Below are 18,815 nucleotides of genomic sequence, written 5' to 3'. Positions count from 1 at the left end.
GAGCTGACAAAAAGTATGTCTACAATAGGTTATATCTTAACCTTATCTTCAATAACTAGTCATTCCTTAAAACTTGGTGACACAAATTATGCTAATAGATCATATCTTGTCTTATCTTAAATAAGAGAAGATAAGCCTTTTCATATGAGTTCTCTCTCCACCTCATGATTTATCCTACGTGGCACTCCTAAGATAACACCATTGTACATGCCCTTATACGCAGCCAAGCACCCATGGTAATGCACAACACTACTGTAGCACACATACACACGCACATGTCTTTCAGCGCGGCAATGGCAGCCGAATCGTTAACGGCACTGTGCCTACTGCTCGCCGCGGCGAATGCGGCGGCCGAGGCCACGTCCTCCTACATCGTACACGTGGCGCCGGCTCCGCGCCGCGGGCTGCTGTCCGTCGGAGCGTACGGGTCGTTCCTGCGTGCCCACGTTTCGGCGGACGTGTCCAGCTTGGCACCGACGGTGCACTACTCCTACGCGCACGCCGCCATCGGCTTCGCGGCGCGGCTCACGGGCCGCCAGGCCACGCACCTCGCGTCCCAGCGGTCCGTGCTCGGCATCATGCCCAGCGTGGCAGAGCGGCCGCACACCACGCTCACGCCCTCCTTCCTCGGCCTCTCGCCAGCGGCTGGGTTGCTCCTGGCGTCCGACGGCGCCACCGATGTCGTCATCGGCGTCCTCGACAGTGGCGTGTACCCTGTCGGCCATGTGTCCTTCGTCGTCGAATCGTCGCTGCCGCCGGTGCCGTGCAGGTTCCGCCTACTTCACCGTCGCTGCCCCGTTCTTCAACGCCTCCGCCTACATCACCATTCAACAAGGAGAATAGAATGATGGTGTAGATCAAAAGATGAACTAAAAGAGAACAATACAACTGGATTAAATGAAGATAACAAGGAATTCACTGGCATCACACATGATTGTAAGCTTCCCCACCCGGGAGTCACATGGGTGAAATTTCACACTTTTACGCTCTTAAGAGTGGTACTCCGACATCGACAGTCTCGGTTAGAACCTTACAGCTGCCAGAAGAGTAGAGCCAACCGACCACCCGACTTACTAGTGTCGCTTCCAAAAGAGCAGAGCCAACCGATGACCTGACTTACTAGTGTCGATCGCTCCTACGGATCCATCAGCAACACGCTTTCGAACGAGTGTCGTTTTTAGCGGAGAACTCGGACAGTCCCATACCTAAATTGTGACTGATACACTATATTTGCCGTCGTGACACCAATACAGATGGATAGGATGTATGGTTGAATGGACAGTAGGATTACTGAAATATCAGTTAAGACGACACGCTCGTGCCTTTACATGAGTCCCACTCAAAACAAACGATTCCATCAACGAATGTATACGAAGACAACATGTCTATCAAATAGCATAGAGAGCGATGAAACAATTAACAAGATAAGGTGCGGCAACACAATCAGATTATCAAGGAATGGCCTAGCATTTATTTATTTAAACAGACAATATATATATATATATATATATATATATATATATATACATATATATATATATATATATATATATATATATATTCATCTTAATTTAAAATAATAACCAAAAAATATGGGTTAATACATTCCCGCTCGCTCTTACCAAGTTTCGTAGATAAAATTTGAAGACATTTTTCTGTCAGTATTAGGAACAAAAATCATGATTTTACCGGTCGCTCGTACTAAGTTTCAAGAGCTAAAGCTTAAATTTTATTTTTAAAAATCATCAAAACCTACTTAAAATGAATCTTATTTGAAAGCCCTCGTCACAAGAAACACGAATATGAAAACCGAATTTAATTTGGACTTCTTATTCAAAAAATATGGAACTTTTGAAAACCAAACCATCGGCGCATGAAGGCCACACAAGGATTAAAAACCTAACGGGAGACGAAGCCTACTTATACCCTACCCTGGAGTGTAGGCATTTGGATACCCTACCCTGCCACCGGACGGGAGACGAAGCCTACTTATACGCAGCCAAGCGCCCATGGTAATGCACAGCACACATACGCACGCACATGTCTTTCAGCGCGGCGATGGCGGCCGGATCGTTAACGGCACTGTGCCTACTGCTCGCCGCGGCGAATGCGGCGGCCGAGGCCACGTCCTCTTACATCGTGCACGTGGCGCCGGCGCACGCGCTGCCGGCGCCGCGCCGCGGGCTGCTCTCCGCCGGAGCGTACGGGTCGTTCCTGCGTGCCCACGTTCCAGCGGACGTGTCCAGCCCGGCGCCGACGGTGCACTACTCCTACGCGCACGCCGCCACCGGCTTCGCGGCGCGGCTCACGGGCCGCCAGGCCGCGCACCTCGCGTCCCAGCGGTCCGTGCTCGGCGTCGTGCCCAGCGTGGCGGAGCGGCCGCACACAACGCTCACGCCCTCCTTCCTCGGCCTCTCGCCGGCGGCTGGGCTGCTCCCGGCATCCAACGGCGCCACCGACGTCGTCATCGGCGTCCTCGACAGCGGCGTGTACCCCGTCGGCCGGGCGTCCTTCTCCGCCGACCCGTCGCTACCGCCGGTGCCGGGCAGGTTCCGGGGCGGCTGCGTCGCCACCCCGTCCTTCAACGCCTCCGCCTACTGCAACACCAAGCTGGTGGGCGCCAAGTTCTTCTACAGGGGGTACGAGCAGGAGACTGGCCGGCCGATCGACGAGCGGGTCATGTCCAAGTCGCCGCTCGACACCGACGGCCACGGCACGCACACCGCGTCCACCGCTGCCGGCTCTGCCGCCACGGGCGCCGGCTTCTTCGACTACGCAAGAGGGAACGCCGTCGGCGTCGCGCCGGGCGCGCGCATAGCCGCCTACAAGGTGTGCTGGAATAACACGTGCACGTCCGACGACATCCTGGCGGGGTTTGAGGCGGCCATCGCCGACGGGGTCGACGTCATCTCCATCTCGCTCGGGAGCACCAACGGTGCACAGCCGTTTCATCTGGACACCACCGCCATAGGCGCGTTCAGAGCCGTCCGCAAGGGCATCGTCGTCTCCGCGTCCGCGGGGAACAATGGCCCCAGGGAAACCACTGCCGTCAACATTGCGCCATGGTTTTTGACCGTCGCCGCGTCCACCGTCAACCGCCAGTTCCCGGTAGATGTCCTTCTTGGGAACGGGCAGACCTTCACGGGCACGTCGCTCAACACGGGCACCCCGCTTGGCGCCACCAAACTGCCCTTGGTCTACGGCGGGTTCGTGGGCACACAATTCTGTGAAGCCGGCAAGCTGAACGCCACCATGGTCGCCGGAAAGATCGTCTTGTGCGAGTCGAGCAACAATGCCCGGACAGCGAAAGGAGAAGCCGTGAGGATCGCCGGTGGTGTTGGATTAATCCTCGCGAGCTTCGATTTGTACCGCGAGCAAGCCATGACCGACGCACATGTCCTCCCTGCAGCATCTGTGACGTTTGTGGACGCCGTGAAGATAGCCAACTACATAGCCACGGATGGATCCCCTGCGGCGACGATCGCGTCCGGCGGCACCGCCATCGGCCGCAGCGCGCCTCCCTACCCTAGAATGGCATCCTTCTCAAGCCGTGGCCCGAGCCGCCACGCGCCGGAGATCCTCAAGCCCGACATCACCGCCCCTGGCGTGGACATCCTGGCCGCCTGGACAGGGGCCAACTCGCCCTCCCACGTCAGCACCGACACGAGGCGAGTGGAGTACAACGTCATCGCCGGCACCTCCATGTCATGCCCGCACGTGAGCGGCGTCGCCGCGCTGCTCCGGCAGGCGAGGCCCGAGTGGAGCCCCGCGGCGATCAAGTCCGCCATGATGACCACCGCGTACAACGTCGACAGCGCCGGCGGCGTCATCGGCGACATGTCCACGGGGAAGGCCTCCACTCCTTTCGCCCGCGGGGCGGGCCACGTCGACCCCAACGGCGCCGCCGATCCGGGCCTGGTGTACGACGCCGACGCCGAGGACTACATCACCTTCCTCTGCGCCATCGGGTACGACGCCAAGCAGGTCGCCCTCTTCACGGGGGACGGCTCGGTGACCGACTGCTCGACGCGCTCCGGCTCCGGCGTGGGGGACCTCAACTACCCGGCCTTCTCGGCGGTGTTCGGCCCCGGCAAACGCGCCGTCACGCAACGCCGCGTGGTGCGCAACGTGGGCGGCAACGTCTGGGCCACGTACAAGGTGAGGATCACTGCCCCGGACGGCGTGCGCGTCACGGTAAGCCCCGGGACGCTGCGGTTCAGGCCGTGGAGGAAGACGCAGGAGTACAAGGTCACCTTGGAGCTGCAAGAGAACCTGCCGGATAAGCACACATTTGGAGCGATTGAGTGGAGCGACGGCCAGCACAAGGTGAAGAGCCCCATCGCCATCACCTGGCCTCCCGCGACCGGCAAAATCGCGCAACTATGACTGGTCCATGGATGTGCGCCGTTGAGAAACCTCGTCGTTTATGTGGTGTCATGAGATGGTTGGTGCGGATAAGATACGATCACTGTAATAGTTTGCCCATCGTAGGCCTTTACATAAGATGCATGTGCGCCATGTATGTTTCTCTCACTAGAGGCTGGGGCGCCACCTGGTGGCGCCTCCTGAGACGGGCTTGTGCGTGCTTATCTTGTCTCCGCACATTCATCTGTCATATTTGGTCATCAGTCTCACTCATGTACATCAATACATTTGGATCTCTTGCTCTCTTGGATGTAGCAATATAAAATATTCATTACAGCCACTTCTTGATGGATCAATGAGAAAAAATGTAAATAAGCTTTCAACAGAATCAATTTCAGCGTGTGTATGTAAGATAGATTGCTCTGTCATCTACAAAACAGAGAGATGAAAAAGGGAGAGAGATCTGCCATTAGATGGAAACCAATCTGCACTTTACACCAAGACTATTTTTTAAAACATGTTCATAACCTACTAGACATGGATCGCTAAGACGACAAAAATCAGACACATTTACTGATCCAAATTCACTCAACAAGTTCGTTATTTCAAGAGCCATTAATCTATAAACCATGAAGCACCTACAATCAGACATACCATGACCGAGGAGCATAATCAATCTACCCAGATTGTCAAACACAGTAAGGTGCAAAATCATAACTAAAACACACCGAGGGCAAGAAAGAACAGGCACCAATTGACCCAAGTATTTGATGGACATCAGATTTGAGCGGTTCCTTTCCAGTATAGATGCATACTTTGTGATTTACTTGGTGAATGCATTATGTAAACGTATCACAATATAAATAGGACAAGTCATACGGAAATCTGGTGTTATTCACTGAAGAAATACATCAAAACATATGTTCAGCTTACACAAAAGTAGAATGGCTACTCGCTTCTTTACAAACGAAGCCAAGGCCTTACCTGGACATCACCCTAGCATATGTAGCAAGGGGTTCATTGTTTTTCTTTAATGCCTAAAAAGCTAGCAGACGTTTATCTCTTTTACACAAACTAAGTCTGTTACTAAAATTGCAAATACACGGCTTAGCACTCCAAAGAAATGAACCCAATGTTAACTAAACTGTGTTTCCAATGTTTACTTCCTCAAATAATCCAAATCAGATATATAGAATAAGGGATAGGTAAGAGTTTTTTTTGTTACTGTAATCAATAATATCATCAATGTTTCTGGCAGGCAAAACATTATATATTAGGATATCTTGCAGTGCCAATAGCTGAGGCGGAAACTATTATATAAGCTCGAGAAAAAGATTAAACAATGTAGTCAACAGATAAAGTAATCTACAATCATTTCAAGAAGCTTGTCCAAATTAAGAGTGCTCAGTGACAACCTGCACAGGCATGCCGGCATTTCGTCTGGCTACAGATCAAATAGATCACATTAGAACATAAATTCCTAGCTCTTTATGGACAAACCATGGTCAGGGGTGGCACATCAGTGATTTTGGACTTAAGGTCTCAGGTCTGATCATACATATAAGCTTCTAACAAACATAAATATTCAGTTCGGTATTTGAGGTGGAAAGCAACATAGTAGGGAAATATATAGCCAGTAGGTGTATAATTGGAGAATACCCGTAGAAGCTCACTTGAGACTCACAAAAGGGAAAGATGTATGCTTTAATTTGAAACACAGAACATAAAGACACACATACATGTAACTGAAAAGTAGATAGAAGATTATACCTGACATTTATCATCAATAAAATCAACATCAACAGAATTTGATGTTTCTGCAGTGTGGCCATCGTCAGGACTTGACAACGGCCAGGGTGAACCTCACAGATTTGCATTTGAGACAATAAATAAATAAGTAAACATGGGGAGGAGGAAGGGGGCCGGCCCCCTCTAGATGAGATCTAGAGGGGTGGGGCAGGGGGGGGGGGGACTTGCCCCCCGAGCAAGGGGGGCGCCCCCCTTAGGGTTTCCCCCCAACCCTAGGCGCATGGGCCCAAGGGGGGGGGGATGCGCCCAGCCCTCTTAGGGCTGGTTCCCTTCCCACCACGGCCCATGAGGCCCTCCGGGAGAGGTGGCCCCTCTCGGTGGACCCCCGGAATCCTTCCGGTGGCCCCGGTACAATACCGGTATGACCCCGAAACTTTCCGGTGACTGTATTACAACTTCCCATATATAAGTCTTCACCTCCGGACCATTCCGGAACTCCTCGTGACATCCGGGATCTCATCCGGGACTCCGAACAACATTCGGTAATCACATACAAGTCTTCCTAATAACCCTAGCGTCACCGAACCTTAAGTGTGTAGACCCTACGGGTTCGGAAATCACGTAGACATGACCGAGACAGCTCTCCGGCCAATAACCAACAGCGGGATCTGGATACCCATGTTGGCTCCTACATGTTCCACGATGATCTCATCGGATGAACCACGATGTCGAGGATTCAAGTAATCCTGTATGCGATTCCCTTTGTCAATCGGTACGTTACTTGGCCGAGATTCGATCGTCGGTATCCCAATACCTCGTTCAATCTTGTTACCGGCAAGTCACTTTACTCGTTACGTAATGCATGATCCCGTGACCAACCACTTGGTCACATTGAGCTCATTATGATGATGCATTACCGAGTGGGCCCAGAGATACCTCTCTGTCATACGGAGTGACAAATCCCAGTCTCGATCTGTGCCAACCCAACAGACACTTTCGGAGATACCTGCAGTGCACCTTTATAGTCACCCAGTTATGTTGTGACGTTTGGTACACCCAAAGCACTCCTACGGTATCCGGGAGTTACACAATCTCATGGTCTAAGAAACTGATACTTGACATTAGAAAAGCTTTAGCATACGAACTACACGATCTTGTGCTATGCTTAGGATTGGGTCTCGTCCATCACATCGTTCTCCTAATGATGTGATCCCATTATCAATAACATCCAATGTCCATAGTCAGGAAACCATGACTATTTGTTGATCAACGAGCTAGTCAACTAGAGGCTCACTAGGGACATGTTGTGGTCTACGTATTCACACATGTATCACTGTTTCCGGTTAATACAATTATAGCACGAATGATAGACAATTATCATGAACAAGGAAATATAATAATCATTTTATTATTGCCTCTAGGGCATATTTCCAACACTAAATTACACGTTAACACCCAGTGTTATACTAATTGACTTCTGACGATATTATCAGAAAGTATAACAAAAAGGTTTGGGTCGATTCAATATGATCGTTCTTCTAATGTCATACTCTCAATGTTGTTTTAGGACTACCATTACACTTATCGGTATCCTGAGATCTAGAAAACATGATCACCAACAACACTTGAGTTAGTCGTAGAGGCAAGACTAGGAATCTTATTATACCGTTTCTCATTTTACACGTGCATATACGTTTTCGATGAAATCGCACATTCAAGGACCATACCAGTTATAGCATAGAATATAAACTCTTAATTATGAATATGAAAATATAATAATAAAATATTATTACCTTTAGGGCATATTTCCAAAACATGAAGGCTTTCATACCTTGCTACTTAATCATTAGTGAATGAGTTACAACTTCATGCATTAAACAATCTTTTATTTCAACCAAGAAAATAGCAAGGGGTCCTAACCATCGCTTTTTGAAACATGTTTATTCACCCATCCCACAATTATTGCTATGCGACATGTAGGGTAAAACATTTTTTTGATAGAGACTTTAAAAATGCATATGTCTTGCTCTCAACTTAAGAATACATGAAACGAGAAACTCTAAAAGCTTTTACATCAAAACCTAGAACTAAAAATTGAACTTTTAATAAAGATACTAGTTACTGAGTCATCCTTTGCCTCATGAACGTTCCAGCTTCCTCAGTTGTTATGAAGTTTACCCCTTCCACTTTCCTATTTTTCATCAGCAAGGTATAATTTTAGGCATTCTGTTCACAATACACGGACTGTCCTTATCTCCTTTTATCCGCACAGCTCCTGAATTTACCTCAATGGGCCCTTCCCATTTGGAACTAAGCTTTTTGGGAAACAACTTCATACAAGATTACAAGAGTTAAATAAGAGAACTTTGTCTTCTGGGTGAAACTTTCGTTTCAAGATCTTTCTATCATGCTACCTTTCAACCTTTCTTTAAAAGACTGGCATTTTCGCAAGCTTTGTTTCTCAATTCACCTAAGCATGTATATCCATAACCTGTTTTCTAAGCCTCTTTAAGATCAACATTTAAATTCTTAATGGCCCAAAAAAACCTTATGCTCTTACTCCAAAGGTAAATGATATGCCTTACCATAAACCATTTTATATAACATCCCATATGATTCTTGTAAGCAGTACAATATGCCCATAATGTCTCATTGAGTTTCCGCACCCAATCTGTCCTTGATTTCCGCACCGTGTTTGTGGATGATAAGGTAACGCGATGCGGTGAGTAACTCTATACTTTGCGGAGGATCCTTCTGAAAATACCTTATATGAAATGAGATCCACATGATGACAAGCTCAATCGTTCCCCTTCTTGAAGGCACTATCTTTCTCGCTCGCGGCGTCCCCGGTGTTGGATTTGGAGATGTTCGACGTATTGTTGATTGGATTTGCCTCCCTAGTTCTAGGCTTGGTGGGTTTGGTCCCCTCCCCCCCCCCCCCTCTCTGTTCGGCCTGAGCAGCCCTTGTCTCTCTGGTACAAATTTCATGATCATGTCTTCCTGCGTTCATGCCTTGTGTTGTACCCATTTTGGTACTCATTCTTTTTCTTCTATCACTGGAATGGTACACAGGCTTTCTGTATTTGCAAAAAAAGATGACAAGCTCAATCAAATTAACTAACTCATGACAATACAATACAATACAATACAAAAGTAGAATCTTGTTGGTGGACTGACATATCTTTTTTTTGCATACGAGGGGCCAGTAGTTGGGATAGCTGAACGTACGTCCATACGTATATATGATGTATACGTTCCAGCGGCTGGGTGTTACACGTTTTTCTTTGTTTTGGGGGGGGGGGGGGGGGGGGGGTACCGAGCGGGCCTCTTCTTTCTTTTTTCAGCCGCATCAGATACTTTTAATTAACCACTCCTTATATTAGTTTTTTTCCTACCAGGAAATCAGCGTCATACATGGCGGGGCATGTTAATTATCCAGATAGAGAAAGATTGATTGAATAGACAAAGTTGGGGGCAGTTGACATTGCTCATATACATTACACTTGACACGCTTAATACGACTAAAAGTTAATAAAGCATTATGCTACATAACAAGGTCGACTCTGGCTATTTCCAAAAGGATCCGATAGCTCTTATTGAAATGTCTAAACATCATCACTGATGGTGGGGATGGATGGATGGAAAACTAGATGCAACAACAGAAAGGCACACGCATGATGACAAATTCAATCAAATGAACTAACTCGCGACACTACAATGCAATACAATACAATACAGAAGTAGAAGCTGAGACTGGCTGGCATCCTTTTTCTTGAGCGGGAAGCCGATATTATCCATGGATACATCGATGAGGAGTGGCGACACACTAGCGAGTCATCCCCGGGTAAGCCTGAGGCGCAGCGGTCGGAGCGCTCTTCCCCATCCTCTCAACGTTGGCATGCCACCCTGCAGGAGCAGCCAAGAAATGAAAGCTGATCACGACACACCCAGCTCCGAAAGTGCCCCACAAACTCATCAATAAAGCGCAAACGGCAATGGTGACCGGCACGGCAACGCAATGACCAAGGCTGACAAGAAAGCATTGTAGTGTAGTACTAGAACGCACCGAGGCTCATGTCGAAGCCGCGGCTCTTGAGCTCGCGGTACTCCTGGCAGAGGGCGCAGGGGTCGCAGAAGAGGTGGACGCAGCAGTCGGCGCAGGGCTTCTCCTTGAGCCCGTACTGCTCCCGCATCCTGGAGCTGTAGCAGCAGGAGCAGAGGCAGCCCAGCCCCACCCACGCCAGCAGCATGTACGCCGTCCCGCGCAGGCAGCAAGCTGAGCTCGTCGTTCGTTCGTTCGTTCGTTCCATCGGCAAAAATTTACATCATTAATTTACAAAAAAAATTACCGTCAAAAAAAGAAGAAGAAGAAAGGACTCACATGAGGTTCCCCTGTCGACGGTGTGGGCGATCCGCCCGAAGGCGACGCAGGGGCAGAAGCACGTCAGGCAGCCTGCAGCACACACATGCACAAGTTCATAATAACCAACCAAAAGTATATTTTTCCCAGTGCTTCTCTAGCTAGGGAGTTGGCTTAGCATACAGCTGCTGAACAGCCGAAGAGGCCGGTGGACCAGGAGGAGGCCATGGCCGGCGCTGTGAGGCTTCTCGGGTTGTAGGTAGGGGACGACGGACTTTGGAGAGAAGCTCGCCGGACTTGTGTATGGTGTGGGTGTGTGAGAGCTGCCGTGTGTGCGTGCGTATTTATCGACGGAGTGGGGCTCTTTCGGCCCGTTTTCCACGCGCCATTGGGGCCTTGCGACAATGTCAGTTGCCGCCAGCGCGGCGCCAGTGTACTAGGTTGTGTGCCGTCGTGTCTACGTCGTCATTGCATGCATGTCTGCATGTGACTGGGGGCTTCACTGGACTGGACTAGTACTACGAAACCACGGCCGTACATCTTTTAGAGCATCTCCTGCTGGAATTTTGTCCATTTTGGGCCTCGCCCAGCAGCAGTTTCAGAAATTCCTAATAAATCCTAGAGGCCCACGCAGCCCATTTGTGCAAGGCAAGAGGTGGCACTAAAGTTTAGTCCCACATTGCTAGTTTAGAGGGAGTTGGACCTCTTTATAAGGGAGGCTCCTTCCCCACTTGTATGAGCATGAGAACAAGAGGGGCATCCACGCGCGCTCCTCCTCCGCCGCCCGCCACGGGTATATGAAAGGTCACTCGGGAGATGGAAAGTTTTTGCTGTAGTGGAGATTAAATGCGAATGCTGCACCCTTCGGCTGCTGTCTGTTCGTTTCATCTCCCTCGTTCCCTTCAGCTCCCGGCGCTGCCCTCTCACCTCCTTCTCTTACGCCTATAAAAGGGAGGTCGCTCCTCCCAGAGAGACGCACCAGAATCTCTTCCTCCTCTCGCCACAAGTTCCTGAGCACTGCGCTGCTGCTACGTTCTTCCTCATCCCGGCTTGCGGCGTGCACCGCAGGTCGGGACAATAGGCCTCCGAGACCGCACCTTTTGAGTCCTGTAGGGGAGAAGGATGATAAGGTTTTTGGGGAGCGCTCAGCGCGACTACTGGCTTCTTCATCACGGACACCCCGGACTTGGACGACTACTTCCCCAACGACGACTTCTTTCCCGACGTCCACGACCTCCTCGACGACATGGCTGGCGAGGACATCGACCCCAAGTCCAGCGCTTCTGCTGTTGCTGCCCCGTACGTGTTCATCCTCTTTCCATTAGAGGTTCTGCTACAGTTCCTTGTTCTAGTGTTTGTCCTGGATATGTTAGACTCTATTTCATATATGCAACTTGCTATACTGTCTGCTCAAGATATGTTTAGTTACGGTTCATATATGAAGATGTTGTTTACCTTCTCTTTGTCACATCGCATGGCTTGTTTTATTACTGCTCCACTAGTCATGTTTTATCTAGTATTTCTGTTAATAAAATCACTCGATAAATTGCTCATATTTCCAACAATCCAAAAACCTTATGATAGGCAATTTACCCCGAGTGGTTTTGCTGCTTCCATGAGACCTCCTATGTTTGAGGGTATCCACTATAAGAGGTGGCGCGTGAGAGCAGTCTTATGATTTCAGACCATGAGCTGCTATGACGCCACTCTTGGCAAACCTGAAGGAGAGCAAGATGCCCAACAGGCACAAGCTTTTCAGAAAATGGATACCTTGTTTAAGGCTGCGCTCTTGAGTGTTCTTGGAGAGAACATAGTTGATGCTTATGCGTCAATAGATAATGGAAAAGATATGTGGGACGCACTCGAGGCCAAGTTTGGGGTCTCGGATGCCGGCACTGAGCTGTACATCATGGAGCAATTCTATGATTACAGGATGACTGAAGAGCGCTCCGTGGTTGAGCAGGCTCATGAGATACAGTCATTTGCTAGAGAACTTGAGCACTTCAATTGCATGCTACCGGACAAGTTTGTTGCCGGGGGTATCATCACTAAGCTTCCTCCTTCATGGAGGAACTTTGCTACCTTACTGAAACATAAGAGACAGGAGTTTTCCGTTCCGGATCTCATTGGTACTCTTGATGTGGAAGAAAAGGCGAGAGCAAAGGACACACGTGCTCGAGGTATTGAGGGAGGATCTAGTGCCAATGTGGTACAGAAGCAGAACTTCCAGCCCCACAAGTTCAAGAACAAGGGCAAGTTTGATGGTAAAGCAAAGTTTGATGGGAAGAACAAGGCTGTGCAACACACGAACTTCAAGAAGAAGAATGGCAAGAAGAAAGGTGCTTGTCATGTGTGTGGAGATCCTGATCATTGGGCTCCTAGTTGCCCTAATCGCTATGACAAGCGTCATCCTGGGAAAGGCGGCAAGACCGCTAATGTTGTCATTGGAGACACTGACATGAAGGATGCTGGGTATGGTATATTTCCCACTATTCTTTCAGTATGTCATTCTCCTGATTGGTTGATTGACACGGGTGCTAATGTGCATGTATGCGGTGATATTTCCATGTTTTCGTCTTATCAGACCGCAGGGACTTCAACCGTGCTGATGGGCAACGGTTCAAGTGCTTCTGTTCGTGGTGTTGGCACGGTCGATCTGAAGTTTACTTCGGGGAAGATCGTGCGGCTGAAGAACGTGCATTATGTCCCCTCCGTCAATAAAAATCTTGTTAGCGGATCTCTTCTGTGTAGAGATGGCTATAAGCTTGTCTTTGAGTCGAATAAATTTGTAATATCCAAGTATGGAACCTTTGTTGGTAAAGGCTATGAGTCAGGAGGCCTGTTTCGTTTATCCTTATCAGACGTTTGCAATAAAGTTGTTAATCATATTTGCAACAATAGTGAATCAAATGTGTGGCATTCACGTCTTTGTCATGTTAACTTTGGTTGCATGTCGCGACTAGCGAAGTTGAACTTAATCCCTAGTTTCACCACTGTCAAGGGATCTAAGTGTCAAGTGTGTGTGCAAGCTAAGCAACCTCGTAAGTCTCACGTGACTGCGGAGACGAGAAATCTTGCACCACTAGAACTTATACATTCAGATCTATGTGAAATGAATGGTGTTTTGACAAAAGGTGGAAAGAAATATTTCATGACGTTAATTGACGACTCCACTAGATACTGCCGTGTGTATCTTCTGAAATCTAAGGATGAGGCTTTGAACTTTTTCAAGATCTATAAAGCTGAAGTGGAAAACCAACTTGATCGAAAAATCAAGAGGCTTAGGTCCGACCGTGGTGGAGAGTATTTTTCCAATGAATTTGATGCTTTTTGTGCGGAACATGGTATAATCCATGAGAGGACGCCTCCCTACTCACCTCAGTCAAATGGGGTGGCCGAAAGAAAGAACCGTACTCTAACTGATTTGGTTAACGCCATGTTAGACACATCGGGTCTCTCCAAGGCATGGTGGGGGGAGGCGATATTGACTGCTTGTCATGTCCTAAACCGAGTTCCCACAAAGAACAAAGAGATAACTCCATTCGAGGAATGGGAGAAGAAAAGGTTAAAGCTCTCTTATCTACGAACCTGGGGTTGTTTGGCGAAAGTCAATGTGCCAATCCCAAAGAAGCGGAAGCTGGGACCAAAAACTGTGGATTGTGTTTTCCTGGGATATGCTTTTCATAGCATTGGCTATAGATTCTTGGTTGTAAAATCTGAGGTACCTGACATGCATGTCGGTACGATCATGGAGTCGAATGATGCGACTTTCTTTGAAGATATCTTTCCCATGAAGGATATGGCTACCTCATCTAATCAGGAGATGCCTAGTTCATCGAATCAGGAACCAGTTACAATTACTGAACCTGCCATTTCGATGGAACACTTTGAAAGTCCTGTGGAGGAGAACAATGAAGTTCCTACTAGGAGCAAGAGACAGAGGACTGCAAAGTCTTTTGGTGATGATTTTCTTGTGTATCTCATAGATGACACTCCCAGTTCTATTTCGGAGGCCTATGCATCGGAAGATGCTGACTACTGGAAGGAAGCGGTTCGTAGCGAGATGGATTCCATCTTGGCGAATGAAACTTGGGAGATAACTGATCGTCCTTATGGGTGCAAACCTATAGGATGCAAATGGGTATTCAAGAAGAAGCTTAGGCCTGATGGTACTATGAAAAGTACAAGGCTCGGCTCGTGGCTAAGGGTTATACCCAAAAGGAAGGTGAAGACTTCTTTGATACTTACTCACCTGTGGCTCGACTGACCACTATTCGAGTTCTACTTTCACTAGCTGCCTCACATGGTCTTCTCGTTCATCAAATGGATGTTAAGACTGCTTTCCTAAATGGAGAGTTGGATGAGGAAATTTATATGGAACAACCAGATGGGTTTGTAATAGATGGTCAGGAAGGGAAAGTGTGCAAGTTGCTGAAGTCTTTGTATGGACTCAAGCAAGCACCCAAACAGTGGCATGAGAAGTTCGAAAGAACTTTAACAGCTGCAGGCTTTGTTGTGAACGAAGCTGACAAATGTGTGTACTATCGCCATGGTGGGGGCGAGGGAGTTATGCTTTGCTTGTATGTTGATGACATACTGATTTTCGGAACAAATCTGAATGTTATTAAGGAGGTCAAGGATTTCCTATCTCGCTGTTTTGAGATGAAGGATTTAGGAGTGGCTGATGTCATTCTGAACATCAAGTTGTTGAGAGATGATGATGGTGGGATTACATTGCTTCAATCTCACTATGTGGAAAAGATCTTGAGTCGCTTTGGCTATAGTGACTGCAAGCCCTCTCCAACACCATATGATGCTAGCGTGCTGCTTCGAAAGAATCGAAGAATTGCTAGAGATCAATTGAAGTATTCTCAGATTATTGGCTCGCTTATGTACTTAGCCAGTGCTACAAGACCTGACATCTCTTTTGCTGTTAGCAAACTGAGTCGGTTTGTTTCAAAACCAGGAGATGTGCATTGGAAAGCTCTAGAGAGAGTTTTGCGTTATTTGAAAGGCACTGTGAATTATGGAATTCACTACACTGGGCACCAAAGGTGCTTGAAGGGTATAGTGACTCAAACTGGATCTCAGATGCTGATGAGATAAAGGCCACGAGCGGTTATGTATTCACTCATGGAGGTGGCGCTGTTTCTTGGAAGTCTTGCAAGCAGACCATCTTAACGAGGTCAACAATGGAAGCAGAACTCACAGCACTAGATACAGCTACGGTCGAAGCAGATTGGCTTCGCCGGCTCTTGAATGACTTGCCGGTAGTTGAGAAACCTGTACCGGGTATCCTTATGAACTGTGACAATCAAACTGTGATCACTAAAGTGAGCAGCTCAAAGGATAACATGAAGTCATCAAGACACGTTCAGAGAAGGTTAAAGTCTGTCAGGAAAATGAAAAACTCCGGAGTTATTGCATTGGATTATATCCAAACGTCTAAAAATCTGGCAGATCCTTTTACTAAGGGTCTATCACGTAATGTGATAGATAATGCATCGAGGGAGATGGGTATGAGACCCACAATATGAGTTGTTCACAGTGGTAACCTATTCTTTGTGATCGGAGATCCCGTGAATTAGATGTGGAAGACAAGCTGTTGGTCAACTGGGAGGAGAGTATCCTTACTGTTAAAATACCACTCCATGAAGATGCAATACTCTCCTAATCTGCATGGCAGGTTGATGTATATCTTAATGTGTTCTAAGTGGCTCTTTGAAGCAGAGATGTTGTCCTGCAGAACATCTTTTGAAGAACGCACCTATATGAGTCTGATTGTTAAACGTCGCAATCTATGAGAGTAGGGTTCTCTCTAGTAAACTCATGAAAGGTCACGGAGTATGACGCATAAGCTCCACCCGCGGGGAAGATCCACGGTAGCCACGTATCGGTGAAGGCTTTATGTAAAGCTAGATTCGCAGAAAACTTGCAGTTCAAGGCCCAGTCCACGGTTCAAGTTGCTTACTAGTGTAGCATAGAGTTCTAGGTGGAAGTTCAACTTAACAGTCTCCACTGCAGCACCGGTATATAAAACAGTGTTTTGGAACCAAAGGCACATTTTGTGTGCCTCTGGGATCTGGTGGGGGATTGCTGGAATTTTGTCCATTTTGGGCCTAGCCCAGCAGCAGTTTCAGAAATTCCTAATAAATCCTAGAGGCCCATGTAGCCCATTTGTGCAAGGCAAGAGGTGGCACTAAAGTTTAGTCCCACATTGCTAGTTTAGAGGGAGTTGGACCTCTTTATAAGGGAGGCTCCTTCCCCACTTGTATGAGCATGAGAACAAGAGGGACATCCACGCGCGCTCCTCCTCCGCCGCCCGCCACGCCACGCCACGCCACGCCACGCCACGCCTCGTCACGACGCGACGCGACGCGACGCGGGTTGCGGGAATGAGCCGAGCCGATGTCTAAATTTTTGCCACACACTACGGGTATACGAAAGGTCACTCGGGAGATGGAAAGTTTTTGCTGTAGTGGAGATTAAATGCGAGCGCTGCACCATTCGGCTGCTGTCTGTTCGTTTCATCTCCCTCGGTCCCTTCAGCTCCCGGCGCTGCCCTCTCGCCTCCTTCTCTTGCGCCTATAAAAGGGAGGTCGCTCCTCCCAGAGAGACGCACCAGAATCTCTTCCTCCTCTCGCCACAAGTTCCTGAGCACTGCGCTGCTGCTACGTTCTTCCTCATCCCGGCTTGCAGCGTGTACCGCAGGTCGGGACAGTAGGCCTCCGAGACCGCACCTTTTGAGTCCTGTACGGGAGAAGGGTGATAAGGTTTTTGGGGAGCGCTCAGCGCGACTACTGGCTTCTTCATCACGGACGCCTCAGACTTGGACGACTACTTCCCCAATGACGACTTCTTTCCCGACATCCACGACCTCCTCGTCGACATGGCTGGCGAGGACATCGACCCCAAGTCCAGCGCTTCTGCTGCTGCTGCCCCGTACGTGTTCGTCCTCTTTCCATTAGAGGTTCTGCTACAGTTCCTTGTTCTAGTGTTTGTCCTGGATATGTTAGACTCTATTTCATATATGCAACTTGCTATACTGTCTGCTCAAGATATGTTTAGTTATGGTTCATATATGAAGATGTTGTTTACCTTCTCTTTGTCACATTGCATGGCTTTGTTTTATCACTGCTACACTAGTCATGTTTTATCTAGTATTTCTGTTAATAAAATCACTCGATAAATTGCTCATATTTCCAACATCTCCAACAGGTGCCCAAAAACTAGGCCGCATGCTAAAATTCGGGTTTTTTGGCGCCGGACAGCTTCCACAGAAGCTTGTTAGAAGGGAGAGAGAGGGATTTGGTGGAATAGTTAGTTGTATTGCTTGAGCCTCATGGGCATATATATAGGAGTACAATCATCTACTTGGAGTACAAGACAAGTCAGAACAAATCCTAGTCTATCTTGTCTTTCCTAATAAACATTATACTCAACATCCCCCCGCAGTCACAACGGTAGCGACGCAGACAGTGAGACTAGAGAAGAATCCAAAGGCAAGCCGACGGACACCCCCCCACAGTCGTAGCGGTCGACGCATCGCGGAGTCGTGGCTGGAGTGGCAACTGACGAGGTTGCTCAAGCAAGGCGATAGCCCTTTGTGTCATTTGTCGAGGTAGCCGAGAGCGTGGGTGGTGGAGCCGTGGTCGAGGTAGCCGTGCGAAGAATGCCGTGGTCGATGTCGAGTCGGGGTAGCCGGTGTCGAGAAAGTCGTCGTGGAGCCGCGGGCGCAAGGAGGCGCCGAGTTAGTCGTGGGCGCAGTGGTGTTGAAGTAGTGATGCGCCAGGAAGTACATGATGTTGACGACGCGTCGCGCCGGGGTTGCCAACCCCGGGGACACATCATAGACGAAGGCACGCGTCGGTGTTGCCAGCACCGGGCATGCGTAGACGGATGAAGACGAAGTTCACGAAGCGCCGCACCAGGCTTGCCGGGCCCGGGGAAACGTCATGGACGAAGGCACGCGGCGGTGTTGCCAGCACCGGGCATGCGTAGACAGGGACCTGCACGAGCTGTACGCCATGTCGAAGAAGTCCGAGAGGCCAGCAGAGAAGGACTCGACGACGGTTGCGGCGCCAATCGGCACGGGGCCAATGTCGCCCGCGGTTATCGGAGTAGATGAAGCGGTCGGGGTAGATGGCGACGACGCTGGCGACGGGCTGGTGCTGGACGAAGACGAAGGAGGTGGACGGGCGGCTGCGGCGGCTACGGGGGTAGCGGCGGCGGCTACAAAAGAAGAGCGGCGGCGGCGGCCTGACGGCGGCGGCAGCTAGGTTAGGAGCGCGGCGGCGGTGCTCGAAGTAGGCGAAGAACCCGACAGCGCGACGAAGACCGG

General features: G+C 49.1%; 2 protein-coding genes across 2 annotated transcripts in view; one reads left to right on the top strand and one right to left on the bottom strand.

Annotated features, from left to right (window-relative positions):
• Positions 1–2,058: 2,058 nt before the first annotated feature.
• On the top strand, positions 2,059–4,634 carry LOC123158630 (subtilisin-like protease SBT1.4). Its single transcript, XM_044576544.1, has one exon. The coding sequence runs from the start codon at positions 2,059–2,061 to the stop codon at positions 4,384–4,386; it is 2,328 nt and encodes a 775-aa protein (XP_044432479.1). The 3' UTR covers positions 4,387–4,634.
• Positions 4,635–9,580: 4,946 nt separating this feature from the next.
• LOC123158628 (protein PLANT CADMIUM RESISTANCE 11) overlaps positions 9,581–18,815 on the bottom strand; it is a 94,304-nt gene continuing 85,069 nt past the window's right edge. Inside the window, exons 2-5 of the mRNA XM_044576543.1 lie at positions 10,658–10,797; positions 10,496–10,567; positions 10,181–10,390; positions 9,581–10,020 (exon numbers count right to left, since the gene is read on the bottom strand). Coding sequence (XP_044432478.1) covers positions 9,941–10,020; positions 10,181–10,390; positions 10,496–10,567; positions 10,658–10,797 — 502 coding nt within the window. The 3' untranslated portion in view covers positions 9,581–9,940. The remainder of the gene's footprint in view (positions 10,021–10,180; positions 10,391–10,495; positions 10,568–10,657; positions 10,798–18,815) is intronic.

Source organism: Triticum aestivum, chromosome 7B (assembly GCF_018294505.1).
Source record: "Triticum aestivum cultivar Chinese Spring chromosome 7B, IWGSC CS RefSeq v2.1, whole genome shotgun sequence".
Taxonomy (NCBI): domain Eukaryota; kingdom Viridiplantae; phylum Streptophyta; class Magnoliopsida; order Poales; family Poaceae; genus Triticum; species Triticum aestivum.
Note: the sequence above shows the minus strand (reverse complement) of the source record. Positions and strands in the feature narration are given on the sequence as shown.

Coding starts and splice junctions, on each gene's coding strand:
- LOC123158630 (XM_044576544.1), top strand. CDS start 2,059: ATGGCGGCCGGATCGTTAACGGCACTGTGCCTACTGCTCGCCGCGGCG.